Below are 27,241 nucleotides of genomic sequence, written 5' to 3' on the forward strand. Positions count from 1 at the left end.
ATCACGACCTGAGCTGAAGGCAGTCGCTTAACCAACTGAGCCACCCAGGCGCCCTGGAATCTGTTTTTTAACATCTTACCATAAAGGTTTTTTTTTTTTTTTTTTTTAAAGATTTTATTTATTTTTATTTGAGAGAGAGAATGAGAGAGAGCGAGTACATGAGAGGGGGGAGGGTCAGAGGGAGAAGCAGACTCCCCGCCGAGCAGGGAGCCCGATGCGGGACTCGATCCAGGGACTCCAGGATCATGACCTGAGCCGAAGGCAGTCGCTTAACCAACTGAGCCACCCAGGCGCCCCATAAAGGGGTTTTTACTTAACCTTTTTTTCTCTCTTTTAACAGGATTTCTAGGTTAATTCCATGTGTTCAGAGAATGTGGTCTTTGTGATTTTTTGTTTTTTGGAATTTATTTAAAACATTTTTAATCCAGTCTGCCATTGCTTGTTAATTGACACAGTTAAGTTTGTTTGTGATTAGTGTTCATTACTGATGAATTGGAATTTATGCCTACCATTTGCTTCCTGCTGCTTATTTGTTTTGCCTGTTTCTGTTTCCTTCTGTCTTTGCAGTCCTCTTTTGGGTCGATTTGCTATGTTTTCATCCCTTTTCTTTTCTCTGCCCCTCCCTCCCATGTTTGGAGGTTGTTCACTGTTTCCAGTCTTTTGGTGGTTATCCTGTTCATTTCAACATGTACATTTAACTTACCCAAAACTAAAGTTCACTCACAGCTGCATCTTCTTCCTGCATAATATAGAGGACCTTAGAAGACTTGGTCCCTTCTTATCAATTTTTAAGCTGTTATTTTTGTGTGTTTTAATTCTTTTTCAAAAAAGGCCTGGGGTGCCTGGGTGGCTCAGTCGTTAAGTGTCTGCCTTCGACTCAGGTCATGATCCCAGAGTCCTGGGATCGAGCCCCGCATCAGGCTCTCTGCTCAGCGGGGGGCCTGCTTCTCCCACTCCACTCGCCCTGCTTGTGTTCCCTCTCTCGCTGTGTCTCTCTCTGTCAAATAAATAAATAAAATCTTAAAAAAAAAAAAGGCCTTTGAAGCTTTCAAGGTATTGTTGCTATTTCATGTAGTTTACGTGGTCAGTGTTTGTTCAGATTTACTCACATGTTTACCACATTCTGTGTTCAACATTTGCTTGTGCATGTCAGACCTTCTGTCTGGGATCATTTCTTCTTGAAATGCGTCGTTTAGATTTTCCATTAGGGGAGGGCCACTACTTTTGAGCAGATTTTCTTAGTCTGGAAATGTCTTCATTCAGCTCACATTTTGTGGACACGTTTTTGATGGGTATACAGTTTTGTGCTGATAGTTTTTCTCCCCCCAAAGTGAAAATGATATCCACTGTTATTGCCAGTAAGAAGTCACCTGCTATCATAACCACTGCTTCTTTGAAAATAGTGTCCTTACTTGCTGCTTATAAGATCTTTGTCATTGTTTTTTGGGATACAGTTAGGATGGATTTCTTTTTTCTCTTCTTAAGTTTTATTTATTTGAGAGGGAGAGAGAGAGCGAGTGTGCGTGCATGCACAATTGGGGGGTGCAGAGGGAGAGGGAGAAGCAGATTCCCCGCTGAGCAGAGACTCAGACGTGGGGCTTGATCCCAGGACCCTGAGATCATGACCTGAGCCGAAGGCAGTGACTTAACCAACTGAGCCACCCAGGCGCCCAGGATCGATTTCTTTACATTTGTTCTGCTTAGTGGTCTTTGGGAATCTTGAATGTTTGGGTTAGTGTCTTTTATTCTAGAAAATGCTCATCTGTTAATCTCCTCAGATACTGCTTCGGCTTCATTTTCTGTCATTTTTCTTCCTGGGACTCTACTTACATCCATGTTTTAACCATCTTGTTTTCTTTTCCATATCTCGTAATATTTTTTTCTTTAAAAAAAAATCACTGTGCTTAATTATTTATGGCTTCTTAAGATCTATTTGAGTAGCAGGCATCAGAAAACATCACAAATACAGGGGTACCTGGGTGGCTCAGTCGGTTAAGTGTCCGACTCTTGGAAGCAAGAAAAAAATAGAAGAGTTCGTGTGAGACTGATACTATTTCGTCTATAAATTCTTGTAAAAATTCAGCAGTGGAGTCATCTGGGTCTGGACTTTCTTTAAAGGAAGATTTAAAATTACAGGTTCATTCTTTAAATGATACAGAATTATTTGTTTCTTCCTATGTCAGTTTTGGTATGTTGTGCTTTTCAAGGAATTTGTTCATTTTATTTAAGTTGTCGACTTTATTGACATAAAGTTCATAATCTTTTTTTTTTTTTTTTTAAGATTTTTAAAAATTTATTTTAGAGAGAAAGTGCATGCACACGCATGGGTAGGAGAGAGGGGCAGAGGGAGAGGGACAGAATCTCAGGCAGACTCTCCACTGAACACTGAGCACAGAGCCCAGATATGAAGATCGATCTCACGACCTGAGATCATGATCTAAGCCGAAATCAAGAGTCAGACGCTTAATCAACTGAGCCACCCAGGAGCTCCCATGACCTTTTTTTTCTTAATCATGCTTTTAATGTCCTAAGGGTCTGTAGTGATGTACTTTTTTCCATTTTTAATGTTGGTAACTTATGGGTGTGTTCTTTTTTCAAAGGTCGGTTTTCCTTGGAGTTACCAACTTTATTTACAAGGAACTGACTTTTAGCTTTGGTTTTTCTGTTTTATGTCTGCTTTCTGTTTTATTTCCACTGTTAATATTTTCTTTCTCTGCTTAATAAGCTTTTATATTATCTTTTGAGATTTCTTTGTTCTTTTTTTAGCTTAAGAAGATGGAAGCTTAAATCATTGATTTTATTAAATACATATTTGAAGCTAAATATTTCTGTGCTTTGCTTTAAAGTCTGCTTTGGCATAGATTTTGGTGTGTTATATTTTTATTGCTCTTCAGTTCAGAATGTTTTCTAAATTCTGTTTTGATTTTCATCTTTGGCCTGTAGGATATTTAGAAGTGTGTTGCTAAATTTCCAAACCTTTGGGGATTTTCTAATTATTTTTCTGTTACTAATTTACAGTTTAATTTACTATGGTTGGGGAACATACTATGTGATTGCAATCCTTTCACGTTTCTTGAGACACAGCATTGCTTCTAAAATGATGTTCTGTCTTAGGATTTTTAGTGTTTTTAGGAGGGCCATTTTAGGTAACCTAGCCATGTTAGTAATAGAAGTCTATAAAGTTTTTTTTTTTTTTAAAGATTCTGTTTATTTGAGAGAGAGAGATAGCGACAGAGCTAGTGAGAGCAGGAGTGGGGAGGAGAGGGAGAAGCAGGCTCTCCGCAGAGCAGGGAGCCCAACGTGGGGCTCGATCCCAGGACCCTGGGGTCATGACCCGAGCCAAAGGCAGACAACCAACTGAGCCACCCAGGCACCCCTAAAGTGGTTTTAAGCAAACTTTTTTTTGTCAGGGATAAGTTAATCGAGCAATTGTTAAATGACTTGTTTATAATAATAATAATAACTAACTTGTTTTTATTTTAAGTCACTAAAGAAAAGGAAATTGTAATTTTTGGTATAGGGTTTACTTTTTTTGTTAGATTCTAAGAGTTTGAAAAGCCAATAGTCTGGCAACATCTTGGTCCGGGTCCAGACTTTGCTCATTTTGTTGACTTTTTCATTCATACATGTGTATTCACAAGTATGTTCTGCCAATCTGAAGATTTTCATCCATCTCAAAGCTTGCTGTGTTTTATCCTGAAAGTATAAAGTGAACTGCTAAATTTGAACTGCTACCATCCTATTACTTTTCTTTGCTATATCTTGTACATTCCTGAGCAATTCTTATTCATTTGTGGTTCCTATGCAGCTTGCTTTATTCTTTGGATGTATGTGTGAGCTTTTATGTGCGACCGTATTCTGAAGGACTTTTATTAGCTCATTCCTTTGAGTTACTTTTGGAATCATGGGCATTTATTGATCAAGTAAGACCCCATACTTTGATTCAAACTTTAATGTTTTGAAAATATTCTGGATATCTCCTAGGATATGTAATACAGGAAAATCACTTTTTTATGCATATGTAGGCTTGTGGTTTGTTATACACAGTCTATAAAGTAAAATGAAGCAAGAACAGTTTACAAAACTATGAGAGTGAAGCCATTAATTGATTCAGCAAATGTGTTCTTCATCTGTGTAAGATTGTGTTAGGTGAGACTGCCAGCCAGATTGTCAACAGGACCCTAATTAATTCATTTTCATTTTGGTCCTCTCTTGAATCAGCATATTCACTATAGATCTTGAGGCACACATTTAGTAGGGAAGCCCAGCTGTGTATCTGCAGATGAAGAAGGCTTAGTTAGTGCCCCGTTGAATATACGGGAGAACTCATGGGTCCAGTGTGGAAAGCGTAGAGTGGAGATTGAATTTTTCACTAGGAAAAATGGTAGGCGAGTTGAGAGGGTAAAGCAGTGCCAGGCCTTCTGGGAAGCAAGAAAAAGAAAGGACTGGGTCACTGTGCAACCGGACGTTGCAGACTTTGTATATGGAGGAATCCCAGAAGATAATGCCTGGAGGCAGAATGTGGCCATGTGTTGGAAAAGGCCATAGAGTGCACTACTAAAGGTTTGATTTTGCTGCTGAGAACAACTAGGGCTGATTGTTTGAGAAATATTAACTTTTCCCATAGCAGGCTTTCAGGGCCATCAGTTGTATTTTGGACTAGTTTGTTCCTTTTAACAGAGCGAGATTGCTCCTTCTGTGTTGGTGGTGTTACCAAATAGGCATTTCTGAACATTTTGCTAATGGTAGGATTGTTTCTAAGCAGTAGGCTCCTTGTTTACTTTGGTGGCAGGAGGAAAGAACTGTATTCAGCTGGTTAGTGGTTGTGAACTAGCTCACATCTCATGTATTTTCCTTGGCCTTTTAGGCTGCACATGGTCCGTCTGATGCTGTTGGAGAGACTACTGCAAACCTTGCCCCAGTTACGAAATGTTGGAGGTGTCCGGGCCATCCCGTACATGCAGGTATCCCTCAGTTCATCTGGGTCTGTCACATTATGGTTGGACCATCCTTCAGCATGCTCACATCTCTCTTCTAGAGGCTCTGTAGGCTTTTGTTGGTGTTAGGTCATAGAATAATGGAATGCAGTTTTGAACTGCAAGTTATAGCCCTTAACTCTCTAGATGAAAAGGCCAAGGGTCAGAGAATTTAAAAAGATGTCTGCAGTCATCCAGCTAGTTATTGACAGAGCCAGGAGCAAATGTCTGCCCCAGAGATTCGTAGTGTGTAGTATTTATTAACACCGTGTTGGAATGTGGTCTGGTAGCTGTTCTCCCACTAGCTGCCTTCCTCTTAGGCAGAAAGTTCTTTACTTTTGAGCACAGCACACTGTCCTCTGTCAAGCCACTTTGGTTGGTTATAATGTAGTTTAGTCAATTCGTTTTGCAAACTCTTTGCAAAACATTTTTTGTGATGCCAAGTGTGGCACATGCCAAAAATTGACACTTCTGACTCTGGACACTTAAACTTCGGATACCTTGGGATGTAGGACCTTCTCGTGGATTGCAGTTACGATTGACAGGGCAGTCAGGAAGATTGGGATTTCTTCTGAACCCCCTGCGTTTGGAGTCGTCTTTAGGGTCCTGGAGCTCATGTTTTACCTCTCTGTTGACTTCCAGGTCATCCTGATGCTCACTACAGATCTGGATGGAGAAGATGAGAAAGACAAGGGGGCCCTGGATAACCTGCTCTCTCAGCTAATTGCTGAACTGGGCATGGACAAAAAGGTAAGATTGGAGAGTCCTGCCATGTGAGAAACAGGGACTGAGGTCCGTTTACAGCTTGTCATCCTTCTCTTAGAGGAACTTCACTTAGTTTTGGGCATAACCACCCACTGAGGGCTCCAGTTCTGTGGATTCAACAAAAATGTTGGCAGGGCCTCCTTTGGCCCAGGACTCCTGTTGGATCTGGACATAAATGAGGAACAGACCAAGTCCCTGTCCTCACGGACCTTTTGTAGCTCCCTAAGCTGAAAACAATAAATTAGTTGTTTGTATCTTAATACGGCCTTTTAAGCACATCGGCCTCTAGGTAATCCGGGTGTAGTCCTTGGGGGCGTTGGTGCCTGTTTTGACTCTGATTCCATGTGAGGAACAGTTAGTGCTGATAGGCTGGAGGGAACCTTGTTGAGAGGACGCCTCAAGCTTAAAGTAAGCGTGGGCTTCTGGGCTCTGCTTCTGCCTACAGGATGTCTCCAGGAAGAATGAGCGCAGTGCCCTGAATGAAGTCCATCTGGTAGTAATGAGACTCCTGAGTGTCTTCATGTCCCGCACCAAATCCGGATCCAAGTCTTCCATCTGTGAGGTACTGTTGCTTTGAGCACATGGGTGTGGGGAAAGGTAAGAGGATTGTCTGGTTGGTGCTAGGGCTGAGGGCAGAGGTGATAGTTAGAATAGGCTGTTGTCACTTCAGAGGAGAAAGATTCTAAGCTGTCACCTCTTGAAGAGCAGAGCCACCACCTTTTTCAGAATCCCTTCCAAGCCCTGATCTTCTCCAGCAATCCCTCCATTGGAGGGGTTACAGGGTTTGGAAGTTCCCATTATTGAAAGGAGGGGACTATTCTGCAAGGCACAGGGTGGCTAAGAGGATTCCCCTACTGTGTGTTGCTATAAGGTATGGTAATAAAGCAGAGAGAAAGCAGTGTGTGCGTGGTGGAAAGGAGATTAACACAAAGCAGAGAAGGTAGGAATGGAGGCTGAACTGCATCCAATCTTAATGAGCTTATGAGCTGTGGGGTTTGCTGGGATTTGCAAGGCTCTCCTAATGGTTTTATTTACAGTGGCTTTTCTCCTGCTTTTTATTCATGTGATCACTTACCCCATCTCCTTCAGAAGCTAGTTTGGTGGGGAGAGCCCCTACCGGGAGGGTGGGGTTGCTGAAAAGTGCTTAGAGTGGAAAGTTTTCTCTCTTGTTCTTTTTTTTTTTTTTTTTTAAAGATTTTATTTATTTGACAGAGAGAAAGACAGCCAGAGAGGGAACACAAGCAGGGGGAGTGGGAGAGGGAGAAGCAGGCTTCCCGCAGAGCAGGGAGCCCAATGCGGGGCTCGATCCCAGGACCCTGGGACCATGACCTGAGCCGAAGGCAGACGCTTAATGACTGAGCCACCCAGGCGCCCCTTCTCTCTTGTTCTTGAAATGGGCTTCTTTTCTAGTTGCCCAGCGAAGAAGAAAACCCGCCCGTCCCAGGAGAAAGGTTATCCAGTCCTTGCCCCCTTGGCCTCTCGCACCTGTGTGTGGGCGAGTGGAGCTGGGACCTGGGGTTGGTTGGTTCTTACCATGCCATTGTTGGAAAGAGTTGGGGGGAGTGTTTGAGTTAGTTGGGGGACTTCTAACTCAAGAGACGAGCTCCCTCCCCCAATGACCCACTTGGAGACTACCGCCGGGGAGTTTCCTACTCCTGCCCCCAACGGTCTCACAAGCCTTTCTGGCCTCCTCCTTGTTTCCCCCCAGTCGTCTTCCCTCATCTCCAGCGCCACAGCCTCGGCCCTGCTGAGCTCCGGTGCTGTGGACTACTGCCTGCATGTGCTCAAATCCCTGCTGGAGTATTGGAAGAGCCAGCAGAACGACGAGGAGCCCGTGGCTACCAGCCAGTTGCTGAAACCACATACGACTTCATCCCCACCGGACATGAGCCCATTCTTCCTCCGTCAGTATGTGAAGGTGAGGCCTTTCCCTGGACGAAGGACCGCTCCTGCCCTCCTCCAGAGCACTCTCCTCTTCGCCCTCTGTGAGTAGGGCTGAAGGAGCCAAGGGCAGGGAGCTGCAGGAGGCAGACCGAGTGCCTTGGGGGGCTTTGATCTCGGTGCAGTTTAGTGAATAACCACTTCTCCCACCCTTCTGCTGGGGTTCAGACTCTTGACAACGTGTAAAGCAGAGGAACTGAATGAATGAAATCAGACTGGTCTGTCCTTTCATGTTAAGCTCCTTAGAAAAAGGTGAGCAGGCACAGGGTGACGTCAGAGGTGGATCATGTCCTTGTGTGTGTGTGTGTGTTGTGTGTGTGTGTGTGTGTGTGTGTGTGTGTGTGTGTGTCAGAGACTCCCCCTGCTGTCATCAGAGGCCCTTGAGAGAGCTAGTTTAGAAGATAATCTTTCTGATCAGGTGAGTCAGGAACAAGCATTCCCACTTACCAGCTGTGAAGCTCGGACAAGTTCTGTGCGGCTTTCGTGTGCCTCGGTTTGCACACCTGGAAACTGAGGCTCCACACGGGATCTGCTGTGTAGGGTCATTGGGAGCACTGGGTGACCTGACGCAGTCAAGCCCCGTGCTAAGTGCCCTGGGGCCTGTCCCTGTCTGTCGTCCCTGCCGTTTCTGCACGTTTGCGTCTGAGTGGCGGCACCAGTGTGTTCCTCGCTGCATGCTCCCAGCTGCTTTGACTGAGACAGGGATAGAACAGGCACAAAACGTGAATCGCATCATGTCCTTCTCTTTTCTTAACCCTTTGCTGGTTTTCTATAACTTTTAGGCCAAAGAGTTCTTTGAGGACCCAGCTGTCTGCTTAGCTCCCTGGCTGTGTCACGACCGCACCCCGGCACGCAGCCACCGTCCTGTGCCTTGCCCCAGACGTGGCACACTGCCTTCCTGCTTGCTGTCCTCCTGAACTTCTCTCCCTCTGCCATTACTTCCTTCCCCTCTAAGCTAATTCCTAGTCCTTCACGACCCGGCTCACACACTGGGTCCTGGGAAAACCCTCCCCAACATGCACTTCCTGCTAGCAGGTCAGATAGAGATGGCTTTTCCCCAGGTCCCCAGAGCACCCTGTGTACACATGTGGAGTCTTGCCCTTGTTTGCACCCCCAGTTGCTTGGCAAAGACCCGATGAGTAACTGGTGATTGAATACGTGGGACATGTTGTGCCCCAAATTCTTGCAGGCTCTTCCCAGGGCACCATGCGGCCTGCAGGATAGCTACCGCTTCCACCATCCTCACACCCCTCAGCTCCTCCTCCTCTGTGGGATATGCATTAAGTGATCTGGCCGTCCTGGTCTCTTTCTTTCTTTTTAAAAGATTTATTTGTTTCAGAGAGGTGGGGAGAGAAAGAGAGCACGCATGCGCATGGACACACACGCATGCGGGTGAGGGGAGGGGCGGAGGAAGAGGGAGAATTTTCAAACAGACTCCCTTCTGTGTGCGGAGCCCAAAGTGGGGCTCCGTCCCAGGACCCTGAGATCATGACCCGAGCTGAAATTAAGAGTTGGCTGCTCAACTGACTGAGCCACCCAGGAGCCACCACCCTGGTTTATTTAAATATCTCTTATTATCCCAGAAGGTTTTGGTTCTAGGGGAGTAGACTGCATCTCTCACAGGAAGTCAGAAATCCTTCACCACCACTGTTTATCCCATTAGAAGTTTAATTTCTGTGTAAGCAGAATACAGCCAGTTCAGGGTCAAAACCCACAGAGTGAAATTTTGGAACTTTTAAGACAAGTGAGATCTGTGTCCATCGGAGCCTGGGGCCTTGCTGGGTTTAAACCAAGCTGTCAGGCTGTGATGACTCCAGCTTTGAAAGGTACCATTTACCAGCTCCAATATAAGCTATGCCTAATGAGCAGTAAACTAGCCCTTTTCCTAATTGTGGCTGTGGACAACTGTCCGTCACAGGTCCTTACACATGTTCTTCCCCTAGGGTCATGCTGCTGATGTGTTTGAGGCCTATACTCAGCTTCTGACAGAGATGGTCCTGAGGCTTCCTTACCAAATCAAGAAGATTGCCGACACCAACTCTCGAATCCCACCTCCTGTCTTTGATCATTCGTGGTTTTACTTTCTTTCGGAGGTAAGCGAAGGCCGCAGGCCATGTGCCGTTCAAGGAGAGGACACCTCGACTGTGATGGCCTTTTTTCTTATTCTTCAAAAGATTTTATTTATTTGAGAGAGAGAGCGTGCATGTGCGTGCAAGTACGAGTTGGGGGAGGGAGAGGGAGAAGCAGGCTTCCCACTGAGCAGGGAGCCCGCCTCAGAGCTCAATGCCAGGACCCTGGGATCACGACCTGAGCCGAAGGCAGGCGCTTAACCGACTGAGCCACCCAGGCACCCTGGCTCTGACGGCCTCTATGGCCCCCTTCCGTCCTCACCCTCAGGGAGCGTTTTCCCCAGCAGCGCCACTCACGCTGGTGGGCCTTGCCCCGGGTGTACTGTGTGGTGAAGCCGTGGAAGATGGATGTCACAACAGGCCATGGCTTTAGTTTCTGATTCTTTGCGTTTGACTCTTTCCGCATATGACGATAAGGGACGAGTTTAATAATTTGAACTCCGTCTGGAAAACAGAAAACATACTAGTTCAATTACAGAGAGATTTTAATATAGGGAATTGTTTGGAGGGCCATTGAAGAACCAAAGAGAAAAACAGGGAGTGTTGAAACAGAGACCGCAGGTGCGGGCAGCAGCCGCCGGCAGCCATGTGTCTGAAGAGGAGTCGGCCTGCGGAGGGGCTGCTGCCTCTGGTACCCCAGGAGCTCTGAGGGGGAGTGATGCGCTTGATTCTGGAAGTGTGGAAAGAAGCTGATGGTTAGAACCAGCCGTACTGGTTTGTCCTTGAACAAACCGAAGAGCTGGTGGAGGCTGTCAGAGCGAAGGGCTGCTGCCAGGAGAGCAGACAGGAAGGAGCCGGTGTTTTTTCTTCGCGCCCTCTGGTGTCCCTTTTTGTTCCCTGTTGGCAGGCCCTGACGGCAGACGAGCAGTGTAGTTCGCACACTTCTGGGCCGGCCATTGCAGTACAGTGTGCGGTGGGGTGGGTTTGGAGGCAGCCGAGGGGCGGTAGTCACGCTGTCACAGCAAGCTTGAGATTAACTCTGGGAAGAATGACCTGTTAGCAAACCCCAAATGACAATTTCGGGTTGTATAGATGAACAGCCCAGCCTCTTCCCCACCTCTTTGACCTGAAAGATTATGAATCTGTTTTCTGGACCATTTCATTCTGGGTGGGCTGGAGTGGAGGCCAGCTTCCCTGTAGATTCCCAAGGACTCCCAGGAGGGGAGCGGGAATATTGCTGTTTTCCCCTCTTTGACAGCTTGCTTTCTCCCGGCTCCTTAATGAGTACTGAATTCACCGGAGTCTAGCTTGGCCGTGAGGAGATTGCTTGGTGTGTGTTTCTTACCCATTTTAGTAACAGTTCATGACACCCAGGGAGCTGCTGCTGGCACAGGTCCTGAGTCATTGACTCTTGGTGTTGCCTTTCCTCTCAAGTACCTGATGATCCAGCAAACTCCGTTTGTGCGCCGTCAAGTCCGCAAACTTCTGCTCTTCATCTGTGGGTCAAAGGAGAAGTACCGCCAGCTCCGGGACTTGCACACTCTGGACTCCCACGTGCGTGGGATCAAGAAGCTGCTGGAGGAACAGGGGATATTCCTCCGGGCAAGTGTGGTTACAGCCAGTTCAGGCTCTGCCTTGCAGTATGACACACTCATCAGCCTGGTACGAGGGGCGAGGGGCACGGTGGGGCAGGGAGAGGGCATGTGATGAGGCTCAGCCAGGTAGGCAATAGGATGGAGGAGTACCGGGCTTTTACGTATTCAGAGAACGGCCTGGCCACAGTTGAGCTCAGGGTGGATCCATAATGCTGTATATGAAGTGTAGTTGGCTTCAGGATCTGCGATTTCCCCCTCACCATTCTCACTCCCACCTGGTAGTGGTTCCTCCATTATGGGGAGGAGTGGCTTGGGCTTCTTACCTGTGTTACTGGCTCATATGGACAGGGTCGACCTGGAATTTGCCAACTTCTGGTTTTTGTCCTTGAATACTAAAGAAATGATGTGTCTGAAGATAAATTGTTCGGACTTCGGGGAAGCAAACAATATATTGCATGGGAGCCTATAGACGAGAACGTCTTCAGTATTATACACTCCTATAAACTAGTGTCCTTACTGTCGTGCTTTCACAAGAAAGAAGTAAACCGGGAAGAGAGGAAGAAAACAAAAGAGAGTAAACTGGGTTGTAGTTTCCCATCATGGCCTAGCTTTCCTGCTGTGTTACTGAGTGGTGTGAAGGGCCCTTGCCAATGAAGGGCATTTGTGTGGTGGGAGCTGAGCGGAGGAGGCTCAGTAAGAGCTGCAGTGTGGGCCTTGGTCCCAGGTTCACTGGGGCACCTGGTCAGCAGCCTCGTACAGACCCCTCAAGGCTGCAGGGTGGTAGGTGCGGGCTGCTTGGTGGCCTTACTCAGTTCTGGCGATTGGTTTCCATTTCAGATGGAGCACCTGAAGGCTTGTGCTGAGATTGCTGCCCAGCGAACCATCAACTGGCAGAAATTCTGCATCAAAGACGACTGTAAGCAGTGCAGCGACTTCCGGTGGCTGTTCATTCGTTCGTCTCTTTGCGAGCTGTTTATTGAGGCCTGCCCTGTGCCAAGCGCTGAACTGGATGCCAGAGATGAGGCTCTGAGCAAGGCACCTAGATAGAACTCTTGTCTAGCTAAGAAGACAAGTCAAACCTTCGGCGCGACAAGGGTCATAGATAAAATGTGGGGTGCTATGGGGGCACAGAGTAGGAGTCTAAAGACAAGAGGAGCCTGTGGAGTCTAGAGAATCATCCTAGTTGAAGTGGGGGCTGGGAGCCGATCTTTAGGTAGCTGTTGGGATGTTTACCAGGTCATTTCTGCAGAGGACGGGAGTTCTGGGCAGCATCTGGCAGAGAGGACTGGGAATGCAAGCTGGTGGGGAGGGGGCAGTGCTGGCCAGGTGCAGACACGGCTCCCGCGACGTGTCCGTCCAGTGCATTTGTCTCTGAGCTGCGTCCCCGTCTCCTCTGCCGGCAGCCGTCCTGTACTTCCTCCTCCAAGTCAGCTTCCTGGTGGACGAGGGGGTGTCCCCGGTGCTGCTGCAGCTGCTGTCCTGTGCCCTGTGCGGCAGCAAAGTCCTCGCCGCCCTGGCGACCTCAGCCGGCTCCTCGAGTGCCTCCTCGTCCGCAGCACCTGTGGCGGCCGGCTCTGGACAGGCCACGACGCAGTCCAAGTCGTCCACGAAGAAGAGCAAGAAAGAAGAAAAGGAAAAGGAGAAAGAGGGTAAGTGTCACTCTCTTGTCTTGGTGACCAGGGCGAGGTGTTCTGATTTCTCTTGGATCACGTGGCTTATGCTGCTCTTCAGAAAGGGCTTTTACTCCGATCTAGGACCTACAACTCCGATGCCCTCCAGTGTCTAGTTTTGGTTTCATTGTCAGTTACACCTTGAATATGTGGCTTCCCATACCAAGGAAAGGTCAAAGTGCACTCAACAGTTTAGTAAGCCAAGTTTGTTTTTCTGTGAAATAATAAATGACACTTGCCGTGTGGAGAGGTTGTCGGCATCAAACGATGCTTGTAAACGTGCCTTGTAAATTGTTAAATGCTCTGCGTATGGAAGCTGTTTTAGCTGACTCCTTACTATTGGAAAGGCAAAAGCCTTCCTGCTTCATTGCTTTTCATGGTCCTTGGATGCCTGGGTCGGGTGATAGGGGTGAAGAGTAGTGGAGGTGGTTTACCTTCTCCCGATTAATTATTCAGCTAGCTGTTTTGGGTAGCAAAGCTCTGAAAGGAAATGCCTCCTCCAGGGTAGCTGTGTGTATGCTCACTGTCAGGCCTGTGTTGGCACTTTATCCTGTGCTTTTTTTGTAGCATGATTATCACGTGTCTCATATGGGGCTGGCCTTTGTTCTCCAATAAACCAGTGAAAGTTGTTTTCAAATTAGAACCATTTAGTTGAAGAAACTTTCAGAAGTGGACAGAATTCCCTCCCTCTTCATCTGGGAGCACTGGCTCTGAGACCCTAGAGCACGCTTCCTGCTCTCCAGTCCTCAGTTCTTCCCTGGTCTTGCAGGTGAGAGCTCAGGCAGCCAGGAGGACCAGCTGTGCACAGCTCTGGTGAACCAGCTGAACAAATTTGCAGATAAGGAGACCTTGGTTCAGTTCCTGCGTTGCTTCCTGTTAGAGTCCAATTCTTCCTCGGTGCGCTGGCAGGCCCACTGTCTGACCCTGCATATCTACAGGTAGGGTCCCCGGCTACGTTTTGACGGTCTGCATGGGTCCAGGAGATGAGTGATTGATGTAGTTCTGTCTTGCTTTGTGTTGCACACTCACAGTCACAGTGTCAGTATTTACATCAGCCTGGATCCTCTTGACTATTAACAGATGTCTTCATCTGGTTATCTGCTTTTAGCCATTAAACTGATGTCTTAAGCAAGAGATGATCGCTTTTCGCCTGAGAGGGCTGTGTTTAGAAGTTTGTGAAGTGACCAGGCTTGACTCTTCAGGCCACCTTCTGAAGATAGGAAAGGACTGAGCTATACCTGTTAGGATCTACTGTTGAAAGAGTGCAAAATGATTTGAACTTAACCCCTAGTTTTCGGGAGATAGACATATCTGTAGAAGCAGTACCTGGGCCTTGTTGATAAATAAAAGGGACCTCAGGGTTTTCTGCTTCTTGGTAACGTGAACTGTCCTTTATCTACAGAAACTCTAGCAAATCTCAACAGGAACTCCTGCTAGATCTGATGTGGTCCATATGGCCAGAACTCCCAGCCTACGGTCGTAAGGCTGCCCAGTTTGTGGACCTACTAGGATATTTCTCCTTGAAAACCCCACAAACGGAAAAGAAGGTAACAATCGATGTATGGTCAGAGGGGCTAACTTACCTTATTTGACCTTTTTTCTCTTGAGTTAAGAATATGACCAACCCGCATAGGTGGTGCACATGTGAAATCTCTTTGGATGTATGTTAAGCACAGCCAACATGTGTACCACACAGATAACATACACTAGCAAATAAGTACAGGCTGAATTTGCCTTTGCGAGCAGGAGATCAGGTGGGGAGGACAATGCAACCCATTAAAGTTGCTTTAGGAAAGAAGGTGTCCCCATTTTCCTGGCAGCCCTGATGACATCCCCAGAAGTGTCTGCAATTGGATAACCATTTCATGACTTTTCCATGGGAATAAAAATTCTCTTCATCCACAGGGTCTGAAAAGATGGCTGTCACAAGGATTGTGGAAACCTGTAGGAGTTAGGCCCAGCTTTGTATGACTGTGTGGGGGCTGAGAAGTCTGGTGCTTCTTGGGCAGCATCAGCTAGACAGCAGTTAGTATTGGATAGCAGTCCAGTAAGACTTGCCCTTGGGCTTTAACTGTGGTCTTTTATTGACTTCTGTTTCAGTTGAAGGAATATTCACAGAAGGCTGTGGAGATTCTGCGTACCCAAAACCATATTCTTACCAACCATCCCAACTCCAACATTTACAAGTGAGCTTGTTCTGCTTTTTCCGTTTGAAGCTCCAGCAACAGTCCCAGTTGCTATCTCCACATGGGTTGGCTCTTACATAAGAATCAATACACCTCTGTCTAGTTGGTCTTTGAACCCCTCCCTCATGGCTGGGGCCTTACACACACAGGGTACTCAAAATATAGCTGCTGAATTAGGTTTTGGTAAGCAGTCATTTGAGAATGTCTATAATGAAAGTGTCTTAAGTCTAAATCAGGTTAAGGTAAGTTTACAGAAAATGGCTATATTAAAAAAAAAAAAACTTTTGAAAGAGAGTATTTATTAGTTAAGCAAGCAGTTGTTATTTCCCTGGTTTAATAGTGACTGTTCTTTTTTTTTCCTCTAAAGTTCATTGAGGTGTAGTTTATATACACCACAGAATTCACCTATTTTAAGTATACAATTCAATGATTTAATAAATTGTGACTTTTCTTGGAGTCAGATTTTATTGTCAGTTTTTAGGATTTTTCTGACCTCAGAACAGCTCAGAAATAGGAAACATCTAGGGTCGATTGGTTGAAATTCCTTTCCTGTGACTTCTAAGCCCTGTTGGGATTTCTCACTTTTCCCCTGTGTTCTTAACTAGGGTGGGGCTCGATTTAGGGAATATTGAGCCATGGCTCATTCGTGGCTTCTTCGTGAAGCTCGATTGCTTTCTAAGATGAAGATTTCCTTATGCTGATACTGGTTTCTTCCTTAGCACCTTGTCTGGCTTAGTGGAATTTGATGGCTATTACCTGGAGAGCGACCCCTGCCTGGTGTGTAATAATCCAGAGGTGCCGTTTTGTGTAAGTGCCGTCTTTAACATGGGTGATCGTGCGGCTTGCAGGGCCAGTGGGTTTCTTGTTTCCAGAGATTGAGTGTGGCCACCTAGGTGTTCGGTCCCCAGTGGTATGCATGCTTACTTGCCACACTTAACCACCTTAAATAGAAACTTCATCCATGGATGAAGAGTGGGTTACAGTGATCAGTTTTGAAGAAGGCAGGATGAGCCAGTGGCCTTGAACTGATAAAGGGTTTTGTGTACTCCCGTGTTTAGTATATCAAGCTGTCTTCCATTAAAGTGGACACGCGGTACACCACCACGCAGCAGGTTGTGAAGCTCATCGGCAGCCACACTATCAGCAAAGTGACGGTGAAAATTGGAGACCTGAAACGGACAAAGATGGTGCGGACCATCAACCTCTATTACAACAACCGAACCGTGCAGGCCATCGTGGAATTGAAAAACAAGTATGGGCCCTTCAGGTTTGGGGAGGGGCAGCTTTTGGGCTTAACACCAGTTGTTGGCTTTGATGGCTGGAATCGGGTGAAGCAGCACGTCTCTAGAGGCCTGGTATGTCCTCTTACCTAGTGGAGTCAAGACTGGGGACAAAAGTGAAACACGGTTCCTAAGGGTGTTGACAAAGGTTCTTTTAAAATCCTGTCCAGTGGAGCCCATGGGGCCTAAGGAAGCAATTCAACAGCCTGCCTTGAGAGGGGAAGCTGAGTTAGGGGACTTCAGACTTCTCCTCCTACCCATGTTTATTAGGGCACTTCTAGTTTTACGTAACAGCTGTGTTGGGAAGAAGTTGTCATTTCTTGGGTTAAGATGCTATTTGCTCACAGAGCCAGCAGTATCAAGAAGCTTCTCTGGCGCACGGTCCTTCCATTTCTACATGGCACCTTCCCTCTATGTCTGCTAGTGATGGATCTTTCTAGCTCGTGTATCCCAGCGTCTGAATGGAGGCATGTCATATGTGGGCCAGAGAAGGCATTGGCGTGGGGTAAAGGGTTGACTTCCAGAGACAGCACTGTTGTTGAAGTCTCAGGCATTGCTGTTGGGCAGAGGACGTGGGGAGGTGCTGCTTGAATAGTAAGGTGCTGTTCTGCACGGAGCAGAGGTATTGGTATTATTCTGAGGGGCAGAATACAGCCAGAGTTTACCACATCAGCACACGGAGCTCTGTTTGCTCTGTCTGCAGGAAGTTTTCTTCCTTTGAGGAGCAGTTCACATTGGTGATCTGCAAGTAGAAGCTGCTCATTGGGATAACCCACTCCCTTCTGGAGGAGGAGGATTTTCTGTTGTGTAGACTCAGCGCAGCAGCTGGTGAAACTCTCCGACTCTGCTACAAGACCATGGGTTCACACCCCAGCTCTCCTCCTGTCTCTGGACATGGGAGAAGTTCTACAGCCTTGGTTTCTTTAACTGTGAAGTGGAGATGAGCCTACTCTCAGGGTGTTTTTTTTAAGGATTAGAATGAGTTTAGTGTATGTAAAGGGCTGAGAATAGAGCCTAGCACATAGCGAGTGCCCAGTAAATATTACCTGTAATTAACATGATTATTCTAAATTCTTACGTGCCTTTTCTTTTTCTCTCTCTACTTGGCATGTGGTACACGGCACATCTTAGGATTATAGGCTTCAGGGTGGCATACTTTTGGAGTAATGTCTTCCCTTGATATGTACTTCACTTTTTCTAGAATCTGGAAAATTACCTAACACCTTAAAGCACTGTGTGTTATATCCTTTTTTATAGAGAATATTTTTTGAATTAGGTTGCTATTACTTGCCACATCTCCTCTTAGAGGAACCACTTCACTGCCTTAGGAGAACGCACAGGGGGGACAGTCTTGCTCTTCGTCTCCTCAGACCGCAGTCACCGAGGGGTACATGAGTGGCCTTCAGGCCCTCCGCCGCTCTAGCTACCACTGTCTCTTCTAGGCCGGCCCGCTGGCACAAGGCCAAGAAGGTTCAGCTGACCCCCGGGCAGACAGAGGTGAAGATCGACCTCCCCTTGCCCATTGTGGCCTCCAACCTGATGATTGAGTTTGCAGACTTCTATGAGAACTACCAGGCCTCCACAGAGACCCTGCAGTGCCCGCGCTGCAGCGCCTCTGTCCCCGCCAACCCGGGGGTCTGCGGCAACTGCGGAGAGAACGTCTACCAGTGTCACAAGTGCAGGTGAGGGAGCGAGTGGCGCCCCGGCCAGGGCCGTGCATGTCCCTTGTATCCCCTGCAAGAGTCTCAGTGTGGGCAGTTTCAGTGTCTGCTGCCCTCAGCATAATTGGAGGGTTATGGGTCTGTGGAGTCCCAGGCTGGAAGGTGGGGACGGGAAGAATGGCACACGTGCCTGTCCCGTGGTAATCTGGGAGTGGGGGGGTCCTTCGGTTTAGTGCCGGGTCTTCCTTTCTTGTTACCTGGTTGTGTAAGTCACCCTTGCCTCTTGTCATCCGGATACAGTTCCAGACAATGCGTGTGGCACTCAGTCACCCTCCCCCGCCCCAACCTCTTCTGTCCCCCCGACCCAAACACTTTGGTTCTTCAGGTCCATCAACTACGATGAAAAGGACCCCTTTCTCTGCAATGCCTGTGGTTTCTGTAAATACGCTCGCTTCGACTTTATGCTCTATGCCAAGCCTTGCTGTGCAGTGGATCCCATTGAGAATGAAGAAGACCGGAAGAAGGTGAGGCTGCATCCGTCCTAGACTCAGGGCAGTAGTTTTGCTCTGAGCTTTGGGCAGCAGGGCTGGTGGAGGGCAGTATGCTTTCCCTTCTGTTCTGAGTCTTCCTCATCTCAGCACTCTCTTCAGGGCACGGCTTTCGGGTGGGAGCAAATAATGGTGTAGGATATATTGGAACATGTGATTTTCATAGGACTTCAGAGAAGTGTTGGTTGGTAATGAACTAGAATGTCTCCAGGGACAAATGACTTTAGTTTTGGGACGGCTGAAAGAAGTCGGATGAGTGCCTTGCATTTGTTCCACAGATATCTCATATTAACAGCTGTTGGCCTTTCCTCAGTGTTAGCTTATCCAGGGGCTGGTTCTCAGTCTGCATGGTGTGGTGGGACTGGGATTAGGTGACAGTCAAAGTCGGGAGGAGCTTTTGGGATTGCTGCTAGGAGCAGCATGGGAAGCAGGACAACATTTAGCTGTGGAGTCAGAAGGGACAGAAGTTCAGTTCCGGCTGTGCCTTTCAGTGCTGTGTGACCTAGTGTCAGTGATTTCTCTCAGCGTTGCATACTTATGTATATGCTGTGTTATATAGTATATTATATGTTGTTACAAATAACACACCAACACCGTGGATTATTGTGAGGAATAGATAACGAATGTATGAAACACAGCATCTGACCTGTAGGAAATGTTTCAGGAAATGGTTAGCAGTTGGGATCACTCAAGGAAAAGCCTTCACACACTCCCCTGTCTTTTCCTGCCAGGCTGTTTCCAACATCAATACGCTTCTGGACAAAGCTGACCGAGTGTATCACCAGCTGATGGGACACCGGCCACAGCTGGAGAACCTGCTCTGCAAAGTGAACGAGGCAGCCCCTGAAAAGCCACAGGTAACCCCAGGCTAGAGGGGCACGTGGAGAGGGCTCTGGGTCAGAAGCAGGAGACTCACAGCATGCTTCTTGGGTTGCAGGATGACTCGGGGACGTCCGGGAGCATCAGCTCCACTTCAGCCAGCGTGAATCGGTACATTCTGCAGCTGGCTCAGGAGTACTGTGGGGATTGCAAGAACTCTTTCGATGAGCTCTCCAAAATCATCCAGGTAGAGAAATGGGAGCCACTCTAGAGTGTTCTGTCATGCGTTTCCCATGCTGTTTTCAGAGCAGTCCTGTTGCCCCCCTCCAGCAGTGGGAGTCTTGGGTTTCCCTTGTCCGACTGGCTGAAAAGGCAGGGTCTAGGTGGTTGCGCCGTATAACTTCTCTCACACTGTAGTTTCTCGTGGTTGGCAGAGACCTGAATTTGTTCCAGAAGACCGAGGGTAATAGATTATTTTAGATCTGTTTTCCTTGGCCCGTTCACGACCCATCTTTTAGTAGAGGGGTTGCTAGTTTTAAAAACCGGGTGTCAGGGTTCTGTTGCCTCTCTTTCTGATATGCTGTGTTTGTAGGCTGGAAGGGCAGGGCACACCAATGCCAGTCAACCAGGGTGGGCCGGGCGGCCAGTGCAGTGCTACCGACCTAATGTCCGTGGGACGGGAGGCTGGCCGGAGACACGCCAGGTCCTTGCCGCCAGAATTGCCTTTGCCGCTAATCTTTGTGTTTGTTCTTTATGAGACAGCATTACATGGGAGTTCAGGACATGTGCCTGTGATCAGGGGCTGAGTTCTGCCTCTGCCACTTGGCCTTGGGCAAACCAGCTCTCCTAAGCCTCAGCTTTCTGCTCTGTAATATAATAATGCATGTAAAGTAGTTTTTCAGACCAAAGCTGATTTCCAGTTAACTTTCTCTTCTTCCTTCTAGTTGCTAATTTGTTTTTCTTTTATCTTTTTTTTTTTTTCCTTAGAAAGTCTTTGCTTCACGCAAAGAGTTGTTGGAATATGACCTGCAGCAGAGGGAAGCAGCCACCAAATCATCCCGAACCTCTGTGCAGCCCACCTTTACCGCCAGCCAGTATCGCGCCTTATCCGTCCTGGGCTGTGGCCACACATCCTCTACTAAGTGCTATGGCTGCGCCTCGGCTGTCACAGAACACTGTATCACATTGCTCCGGGCCCTGGCCACCAATCCGGCCCTGAGGCACATCCTCGTCTCCCAGGGCCTCATCCGGGAGCTCTTTGATTACAATCTTCGCCGAGGCTCTGCAGCCATGCGGGAGGAGGTCCGCCAGCTCATGTGCCTGCTAACTCGGTCAGAGCCTGCACCAGGATTGTGGGCCCAGTAACTCCTGCTAGCTCGGGGGTTGGTGGTGGCAGTGATGCTAGGAGCTTGGGGTACAAAGCGTGGTGTTTGTCGCTGCCAGACAGGCCAGCTAACTTATTACAAGGGAGGAAGAGGGAGAGATGCCCAGGGTCTGGGTGAGTGAACTCCGTGAACATTTGAGACCAGGTTTCCTTGTAAATAGAATATTTGGCTTGTACTTTGTTGGTTCCAGTGAGGTTTCTTGAACAGTCTCTGGGTTCTGGTGAGAGGAGAAAGAAGTGACTGGGCACTTGGACTCCAGACTCACATGGAAGATGAAGCTTAGGCTCGGTGTCTGATGTTCCGTGCCTTGGACAGCTTAGCTAACTTCTCTGAGCTGAGGTTTTCCTCGTCTGAAAAATACTGATAATAGTAAATGCCTTAAAGGCTTATGGTGAGGGTGGGATGGAATAATTCCTGTGGGCAATAACTCGTATTTGTTGACTACTTAGGATGTGCTGATGCGGTCGCCAGACCTGGATTTATTGAGTGTGTGGCATAAGTTCCAGAACACATTAGGTGATCGGTAACCATTTCTTGCTGTATTGCTCATTCACTCACTCAGCGGGTGTTTTTTGAGTGTCTGCTGAATGCCAGGCACTGTTCTGGACTCCGAGTGCACAATAGTAAATGGAGCAGAGTCGCTGCTTCCTGGAGCCTGCAGTCCAGGTGGGGAGACCTGCAGAAGCATACTTGCACAGTCCGGTGTCTGTCAGGAGATTGGATTGTGAAGAGAGGTACAGCGGGGGTGGCGCCCCGACTGCAACAGGGCTTACTGCTGGGAGATGGCCGGGGAAGACCTCCGAGGGGTGATGCTTGAGGAGGCGTGTTTGCAGAAGGGGACGAGCCATGCAGATGTCTCAGCTGTGGCTGCACGCGTAGGACACGTCATGTGGGAGAGTGAGAGGCAGGGCTGTGCCAGGGACTGAGCGGGAGCTCTAGAGGCCTGTGTAAGTGGAGTGAAGGAGGCCACACGGGAAACGGGCAGGAGAACCAGGGGTCGCTGGGGGCCAGATGCTGGGCGATCTAGGCCATTGTAAGGACTTGGGATTTTATTCAGAATGGGGTAGGACCCGAGAAAGTGACCTGGTACAGTTGACGTCGTCATGACTAATACAGACGTTGTTACAGTGGGCCTTCGGTAGGAAATGTGGGTACCTCATGGGAGGGAAATTAGAGGCAGATGGAGAAGACGAGGAAAGCGTCATGACCCATCCTGGCAGGGGGATGTCGGATTCGGAGGTTGGAGGATTCGGTGTACTGGGCAGCGCCGGGGGGCTCTGCAGCCTGGGCTGTGCACGGGGAGGGGATCTCCTGGATGCTGGTGCTGCTCTCTCCTCGGTGACCGCTGCGGGAAAGGTGGCTGCGATGGGCACTCTGTTACAGACTCGGGTCTCGTGGGGCTGGTCTTGTGGTCAGGCCCCTGGGGAGGCCAGGTGGCCCTGGGCATTGAGTGCCTTTTTTCTGCGCTCCTTCAGGTGGGAAGGAGGGACACAGCCAGTGGTAGATAACAGGACTCTATTTCTTTGCTTCTCCAGAGACAATCCAGAAGCCACCCAGCAAATGAACGACTTGATTATTGGCAAAGTCTCCACTGCCTTGAAGGGCCACTGGGCCAATCCTGATCTAGTGAGCAAGATAACTGCCCTTTGACTCCTTCCTCTTTCTCTTTCTGCATTCCCTCGCTTTCTTTCTACCAGTCTCCCTGGGGTGGCTGGGGAGGGAAGGAGCAGTAGTCTGCAGAGTTCTCACCCAAAATGACTGTCCCAGGTCAGAGCCAGCCTCAGAAGAGAAGAGAAATGGGTGGTTGGCCGGTTGGAGGACAGGGGTCTCCACTTCTCCTTTTTCTTTCTTTTTTTTCTTTTCTTTTTTTTTTTTTAAGATTTTTTTATTTGAGAGAGAGGGAGATCACAAGCAGGGGAGGGTGGGTAGAGAGAGAAGCAGACTCCCCACTGAGCAGGGAGCCTGATGCGGGACTTGATCCCAGGATCCTGGGATCATGACCTGAGCCGAAGGCAGACGATTAACCGACAGAGCCACCTAGGCGCCCAACTCCTTTCTCTTTCTGATGGTGCCACCGGGTCCCAGACATCTTTGATCTGAGTCCCCTGAGCAGAGCTTGGACATAAGCCCCAGTCCTGGGTCTCACCTGCAGACCTTCCTCTTCTCATATCTCCTCCCGTTGGCCTTCTAGGCAAGCAGCCTTCAGTATGAAATGCTGTTGCTGACAGATTCCATCTCGAAGGAGGACAGCTGCTGGGAACTCCGGTTACGCTGTGGTGAGCTTAGGCCACATCTGGTTAGGGGCTCTTCAGAGAGGGGGTGGGGACTTTGGGTGTTGTCCTAGCCACAGAGGTGGCGGGGCGGGGCAACCACCATGGACAGCCTTGCTGGAGCCAGGTACAAGGTGCTCTGTGACTGCAACTTGGCCTGCCCTTCCTATCCCTAGCTCTCAGCCTTTTCCTCATGGCTGTGAACATTAAGACTCCTGTGGTTGTGGAGAACATTACCCTCATGTGCCTGCGGATCTTGCAGAAGCTGATTAAACCACCTGCTCCAACCAGCAAGAAGAACAAGGTACTGGGCGGGGGATCACAGAGGGCAGGGCAGGACGGCGGCCCCCTCCCGCCCCGGCCAGCACAGTGTCCTGCCTCGTGAAAGGCTCTGCCTTACCCTGCACTCAGCCTGCCCGTGGGAGGGCACCAATGCTTCCTTTGCCATAGCTCAGTAGACAGGAGTTGGGATTTTTGAGAAGGAAGGTTTCTCAGAGGAAAGTCAGGAGTAAAATAGATGTGAAGATACAAGAGCCTAGAACAGGGTGGTTTGCTGGAGGACTGTCCAGTCGCATTGGAGGACTTGCAGGCTCCCAGAAAGCACAGTGTTCTTTGCTGTCCGTGTGTCGTGGCCTACGCACATTGCGCAGTGGTGAGGTTCCCAGGCTCTGAAGTGGACTTCTTGATTTCACATCCCAGCTCTTCTCACTCACCTCGTGACTTTGGGCAAGTTCTTAACTCAGGCTCCTCAGTTTACCCGTCTCTGAAATGAGAACACAACACATGGAAGTGTTGTGAAGAATCAGTAATTGATGCGGATCCCATGCACCGAACCCTGGCTCGTGTTAGTCCGTAATAAACGCTGGCTGTGGCTGCGTGCAGTCTTCTCTGCGTAGGGTCTGCCCTCTCTGCGAGCTGCTGCTTAGAAGAGCCAGTTCTCTGCTAGGCTGCCTGTGAGCTCCTTGAATGCAGGGACGTCAGTTTAGAAAATTTTTTTTTTTTAATTTTATTTATTTGACAGAGACACAGCGAGAGAAGGAAAACAAGCGGGGGGGAATCGGAGAGGGAGAAGCAGGCTCCCAGCTGAGTGAGCAGGGAGTCCGATGCGGGGCTTGATCCCAGGACCCTGGGATCATGACCTGAGCCGAAGGCAGATGCTTAACGACTGAGCCACCCAGGTGCCCCAGTTTAGAAATATTTTTAATGTCCAGGGCAGAGTGTAATATCTAGCAGATGATAGCCACTCAGTGAATCATTAAGTGAATGAGGAAAGCCAAGTTTTTATTTTAAAATAACGATAGCTGAGCCCCAGGTTCATCTGCTTGTACTGGCTTGTGGAAAACCCCGGCCATAATTCTTCCTCTCGGCCATGCCTGAGGCTCTCTGTACCTTACCTCTCTGCGGTTCTTGGGCCATTTGACCCCTGCTCCATTTCCTGATGGAGTCCTTCGATAGAAACAGAGTCTTCAAAAGTGTAGGAAGGCTGCTTTCTGAGTGGTAAGCACTAGGGAAGAAGCTGGATCCTGAAGAATTGACTACATTTTCCTTGACTCCCGTCTTCCTAGATAGTCCTTAGAAAAGGCAGGGCTGAGGGAACCCATCTCTCTTCCCTTTGATGAGGTTTATTTCCCTACAGAATTAGTTCTCAGCAGATAAAAACAGTCCTTGATTGAAGAGGAACCCCATCTGCACCTAACCATCACTTTTTCCTGAGGCAACAGATTTGCAGAGTTGCTTACCCTCTGAGCACTGGAGCCCAGTGTCGATGTTTGCACCGTGCTTAGTTTTAGCCTAGAGAAAGCAGCAGTTCTCAAAATTTGGGCTCCCAGGTGCCTGGGTGTTCCCCAGACTATTGGGGAATCTGTGAGGTTGACGTCTGGTTCATAATCCTCCTACGACCCTGTTTGCCCCCAGCGGTCTGGCGCCATTGGTGCTGATGGCACACAGTCACCGGTGGGTGAGGTCACTGGTGGGTGAGGCCACCGGGGCCCCAGTGGGAAAGGTAGCGGCTCCCAGCGACCCTTAGCCGGGCTCCCCACTGCCGTGCCCTTTGTCTCAAGGGCATCCTTGAGGAAACAGCACAAGTGAATATTAGTAAATCTTGACTCTGGGGTACTCATGTTTTGAATACTCAGTGTGACAGTGTGGAAGAACACAGAGTGCTCCTGCTGCACGCCGAAGTGCGGTGCTCGTCTTGAAGCACGCGGGTGATTGTTTCAGATGCAGGCTGAGCCAGCTGCTTTTCTTACGGAGCCCCTGTATGCTTGGGAAAATGTGCGCCAGGCCAGTTGTGGTTATTCAGAATCGGGTGTTTGGCAGACATTTTCTTGAAAAATGAATGAAGCGGGCCTGTCACATCCAGAGGAATTGACATAATTCAGTGAGCCAGTATTTCCTGAATGACCAGCACATGCTAAAGAATCATGCACGGGTAAAAGATGAGTTTTAGTGTTTAACGGACTCTGAAAAGTTTATCCATTGATTTTAGTCTCCATGTAACAGCCAATCTTTAAGAACCTGTAACTTGCTGAAAGTAAAATCAAAGGAAGAAATCCGCAATTAAATGAGAAGATTATTAAAACATTCTTCTCTTTTCCAACTATGTATCTGTGTGCAGCTGGGTGTTTTTTCATGTACTTTAACCCAAACAACATCTCCCAGCAGTTTGAACACGGAAGCAGGTTGGGGAGTCTAGCTGTCTTATTAAGGCAGTCATTAAGCAAATTTTCAAAAACATAAAGTATTGCCACTCCTTTAGATAATTTTTATTTTGGAAACATAAAAAATGTCATTTAGGTAAATAGGTAGTGGATTTAATTCTTTCTTTAAGATGAAATTAGTAAATATTTTAAGAATTTCTTATGCTTCATTTTTAACATGGTAGATATCGATATAGAACCACACGTGCAAAAGCTGTTTAGGGTCCTCAGTAATTTCTTTAAGACTGTAAAGGAGTCCTGAGGCCAAAAGGCTTGAGAACGGCTGGCTTAGAGTGCTGTGTGGGTCCCTCTGCTCTGCACACTAGTTCTGCTCAGTAACGGCTCTTAAAATTCTGGAGACTGCTCAGGGACTCCTTGAAGATTGACGTTTAGGAAACTGTGAGTCAGGCTTGGGATAGGACCTGGTGTTTGCGGCCGAAGGATGGTCTGTAGGAAGCCAGCTACATCTTATCCTGCACAAAGCAGTGACCGTAAGTCCAGCGTGGAAATGCTGCTCTAACTAAATGGGGCCAAAATGCTTTAACAGGAACACATATTGGAACAGGAACACACATAACTGATATGAATGTTGATCCTTCTGATCTTCTTGCTTTTGCATATGTTCCTCTGGGGTGTCCGTGCCATTGTATTGGAGCCCAGCTCAGGTGTGCTCTGAAGCTCCCCACCCTGTTCGGCTTTCCCCCTGCAGGATGTCCCCGTCGAGGCCCTCACCACAGTTAAGCCGTACTGCAATGAGATCCATGCCCAGGCTCAGCTGTGGCTCAAGAGAGACCCCAAAGCATCCTACGAAGCCTGGAAGAAATGTCTTCCTATCAGAGGTGTGTTTGTCTCTTCAGGACTAGGAAAGTCAGGTCCCCTGACCCCTGTCCTGACAGCCCTACAATCCCCCCCTTCCTGTCACTTCCTTTTCCTTACCCCTTGCTGCGTCCCTGTGCCTGCCAGGGATAGATGGCAATGGGAAATCCCCCAGCAAGTCAGAGCTCCGCCACCTCTATTTGACCGAGAAGTACGTGTGGAGATGGAAGCAGTTCCTGAGTCGTCGCGGGAAGAGGACCCCCCCCTTGGATCTCAAACTGGGCCATAACAACTGGCTGCGGCAAGTGAGTGAGCTCGTCCTCGGCCCTCTCCTCGCTGCCCCAGCCCCCCATGCCAAGCAGCGAGTTTCTGCTCCTCCCCACGTGTCCGCTCTGCTTTTGCTTCCTTCCAGACAGGAAGCAGAGGGAGGTGCTTGGTTGCAGCCAGCAGTGTGATACACTGGTCAAGACAGGATTTTTCTGTGCCTTTCTCATCAAGCTGGTGGGCTTGCCACTCTCCTCCCTGGCCACTGACCAGAACTAAGCCTCGGTGCCACCCCTC

General features: G+C 48.4%; 1 protein-coding gene across 8 annotated transcripts in view; it reads left to right on the plus strand.

Moving 5' to 3' along the window:
• Positions 1–27,241, plus strand: part of UBR4 (ubiquitin protein ligase E3 component n-recognin 4) — a 131,611-nt gene that overhangs the window by 70,426 nt on the left and 33,944 nt on the right. For all 8 annotated transcript variants that reach the window (XM_036115527.2, XM_036115528.2, XM_036115529.2 and 5 more), the window contains 23 exons: positions 4,868–4,964; positions 5,619–5,726; positions 6,187–6,303; positions 7,450–7,659; positions 9,626–9,775; positions 11,186–11,413; positions 12,184–12,262; positions 12,750–12,995; positions 13,786–13,954; positions 14,419–14,563; positions 15,117–15,202; positions 15,922–16,009; positions 16,261–16,454; positions 17,925–18,164; positions 18,529–18,667; positions 19,423–19,548; positions 19,629–19,757; positions 20,498–20,841; positions 22,431–22,521; positions 23,087–23,171; positions 23,342–23,469; positions 26,574–26,703; positions 26,828–26,985. In XM_036115527.2, coding sequence (XP_035971420.1) covers positions 4,868–4,964; positions 5,619–5,726; positions 6,187–6,303; positions 7,450–7,659; positions 9,626–9,775; positions 11,186–11,413; positions 12,184–12,262; positions 12,750–12,995; positions 13,786–13,954; positions 14,419–14,563; positions 15,117–15,202; positions 15,922–16,009; positions 16,261–16,454; positions 17,925–18,164; positions 18,529–18,667; positions 19,423–19,548; positions 19,629–19,757; positions 20,498–20,841; positions 22,431–22,521; positions 23,087–23,171; positions 23,342–23,469; positions 26,574–26,703; positions 26,828–26,985 — 3,487 coding nt within the window. The remainder of the gene's footprint in view (positions 1–4,867; positions 4,965–5,618; positions 5,727–6,186; positions 6,304–7,449; positions 7,660–9,625; positions 9,776–11,185; positions 11,414–12,183; positions 12,263–12,749; positions 12,996–13,785; positions 13,955–14,418; positions 14,564–15,116; positions 15,203–15,921; positions 16,010–16,260; positions 16,455–17,924; positions 18,165–18,528; positions 18,668–19,422; positions 19,549–19,628; positions 19,758–20,497; positions 20,842–22,430; positions 22,522–23,086; positions 23,172–23,341; positions 23,470–26,573; positions 26,704–26,827; positions 26,986–27,241) is intronic.

Source organism: Halichoerus grypus, chromosome 5, assembly GCF_964656455.1.
Source record: "Halichoerus grypus chromosome 5, mHalGry1.hap1.1, whole genome shotgun sequence".
Classification (NCBI taxonomy): domain Eukaryota; kingdom Metazoa; phylum Chordata; class Mammalia; order Carnivora; family Phocidae; genus Halichoerus; species Halichoerus grypus.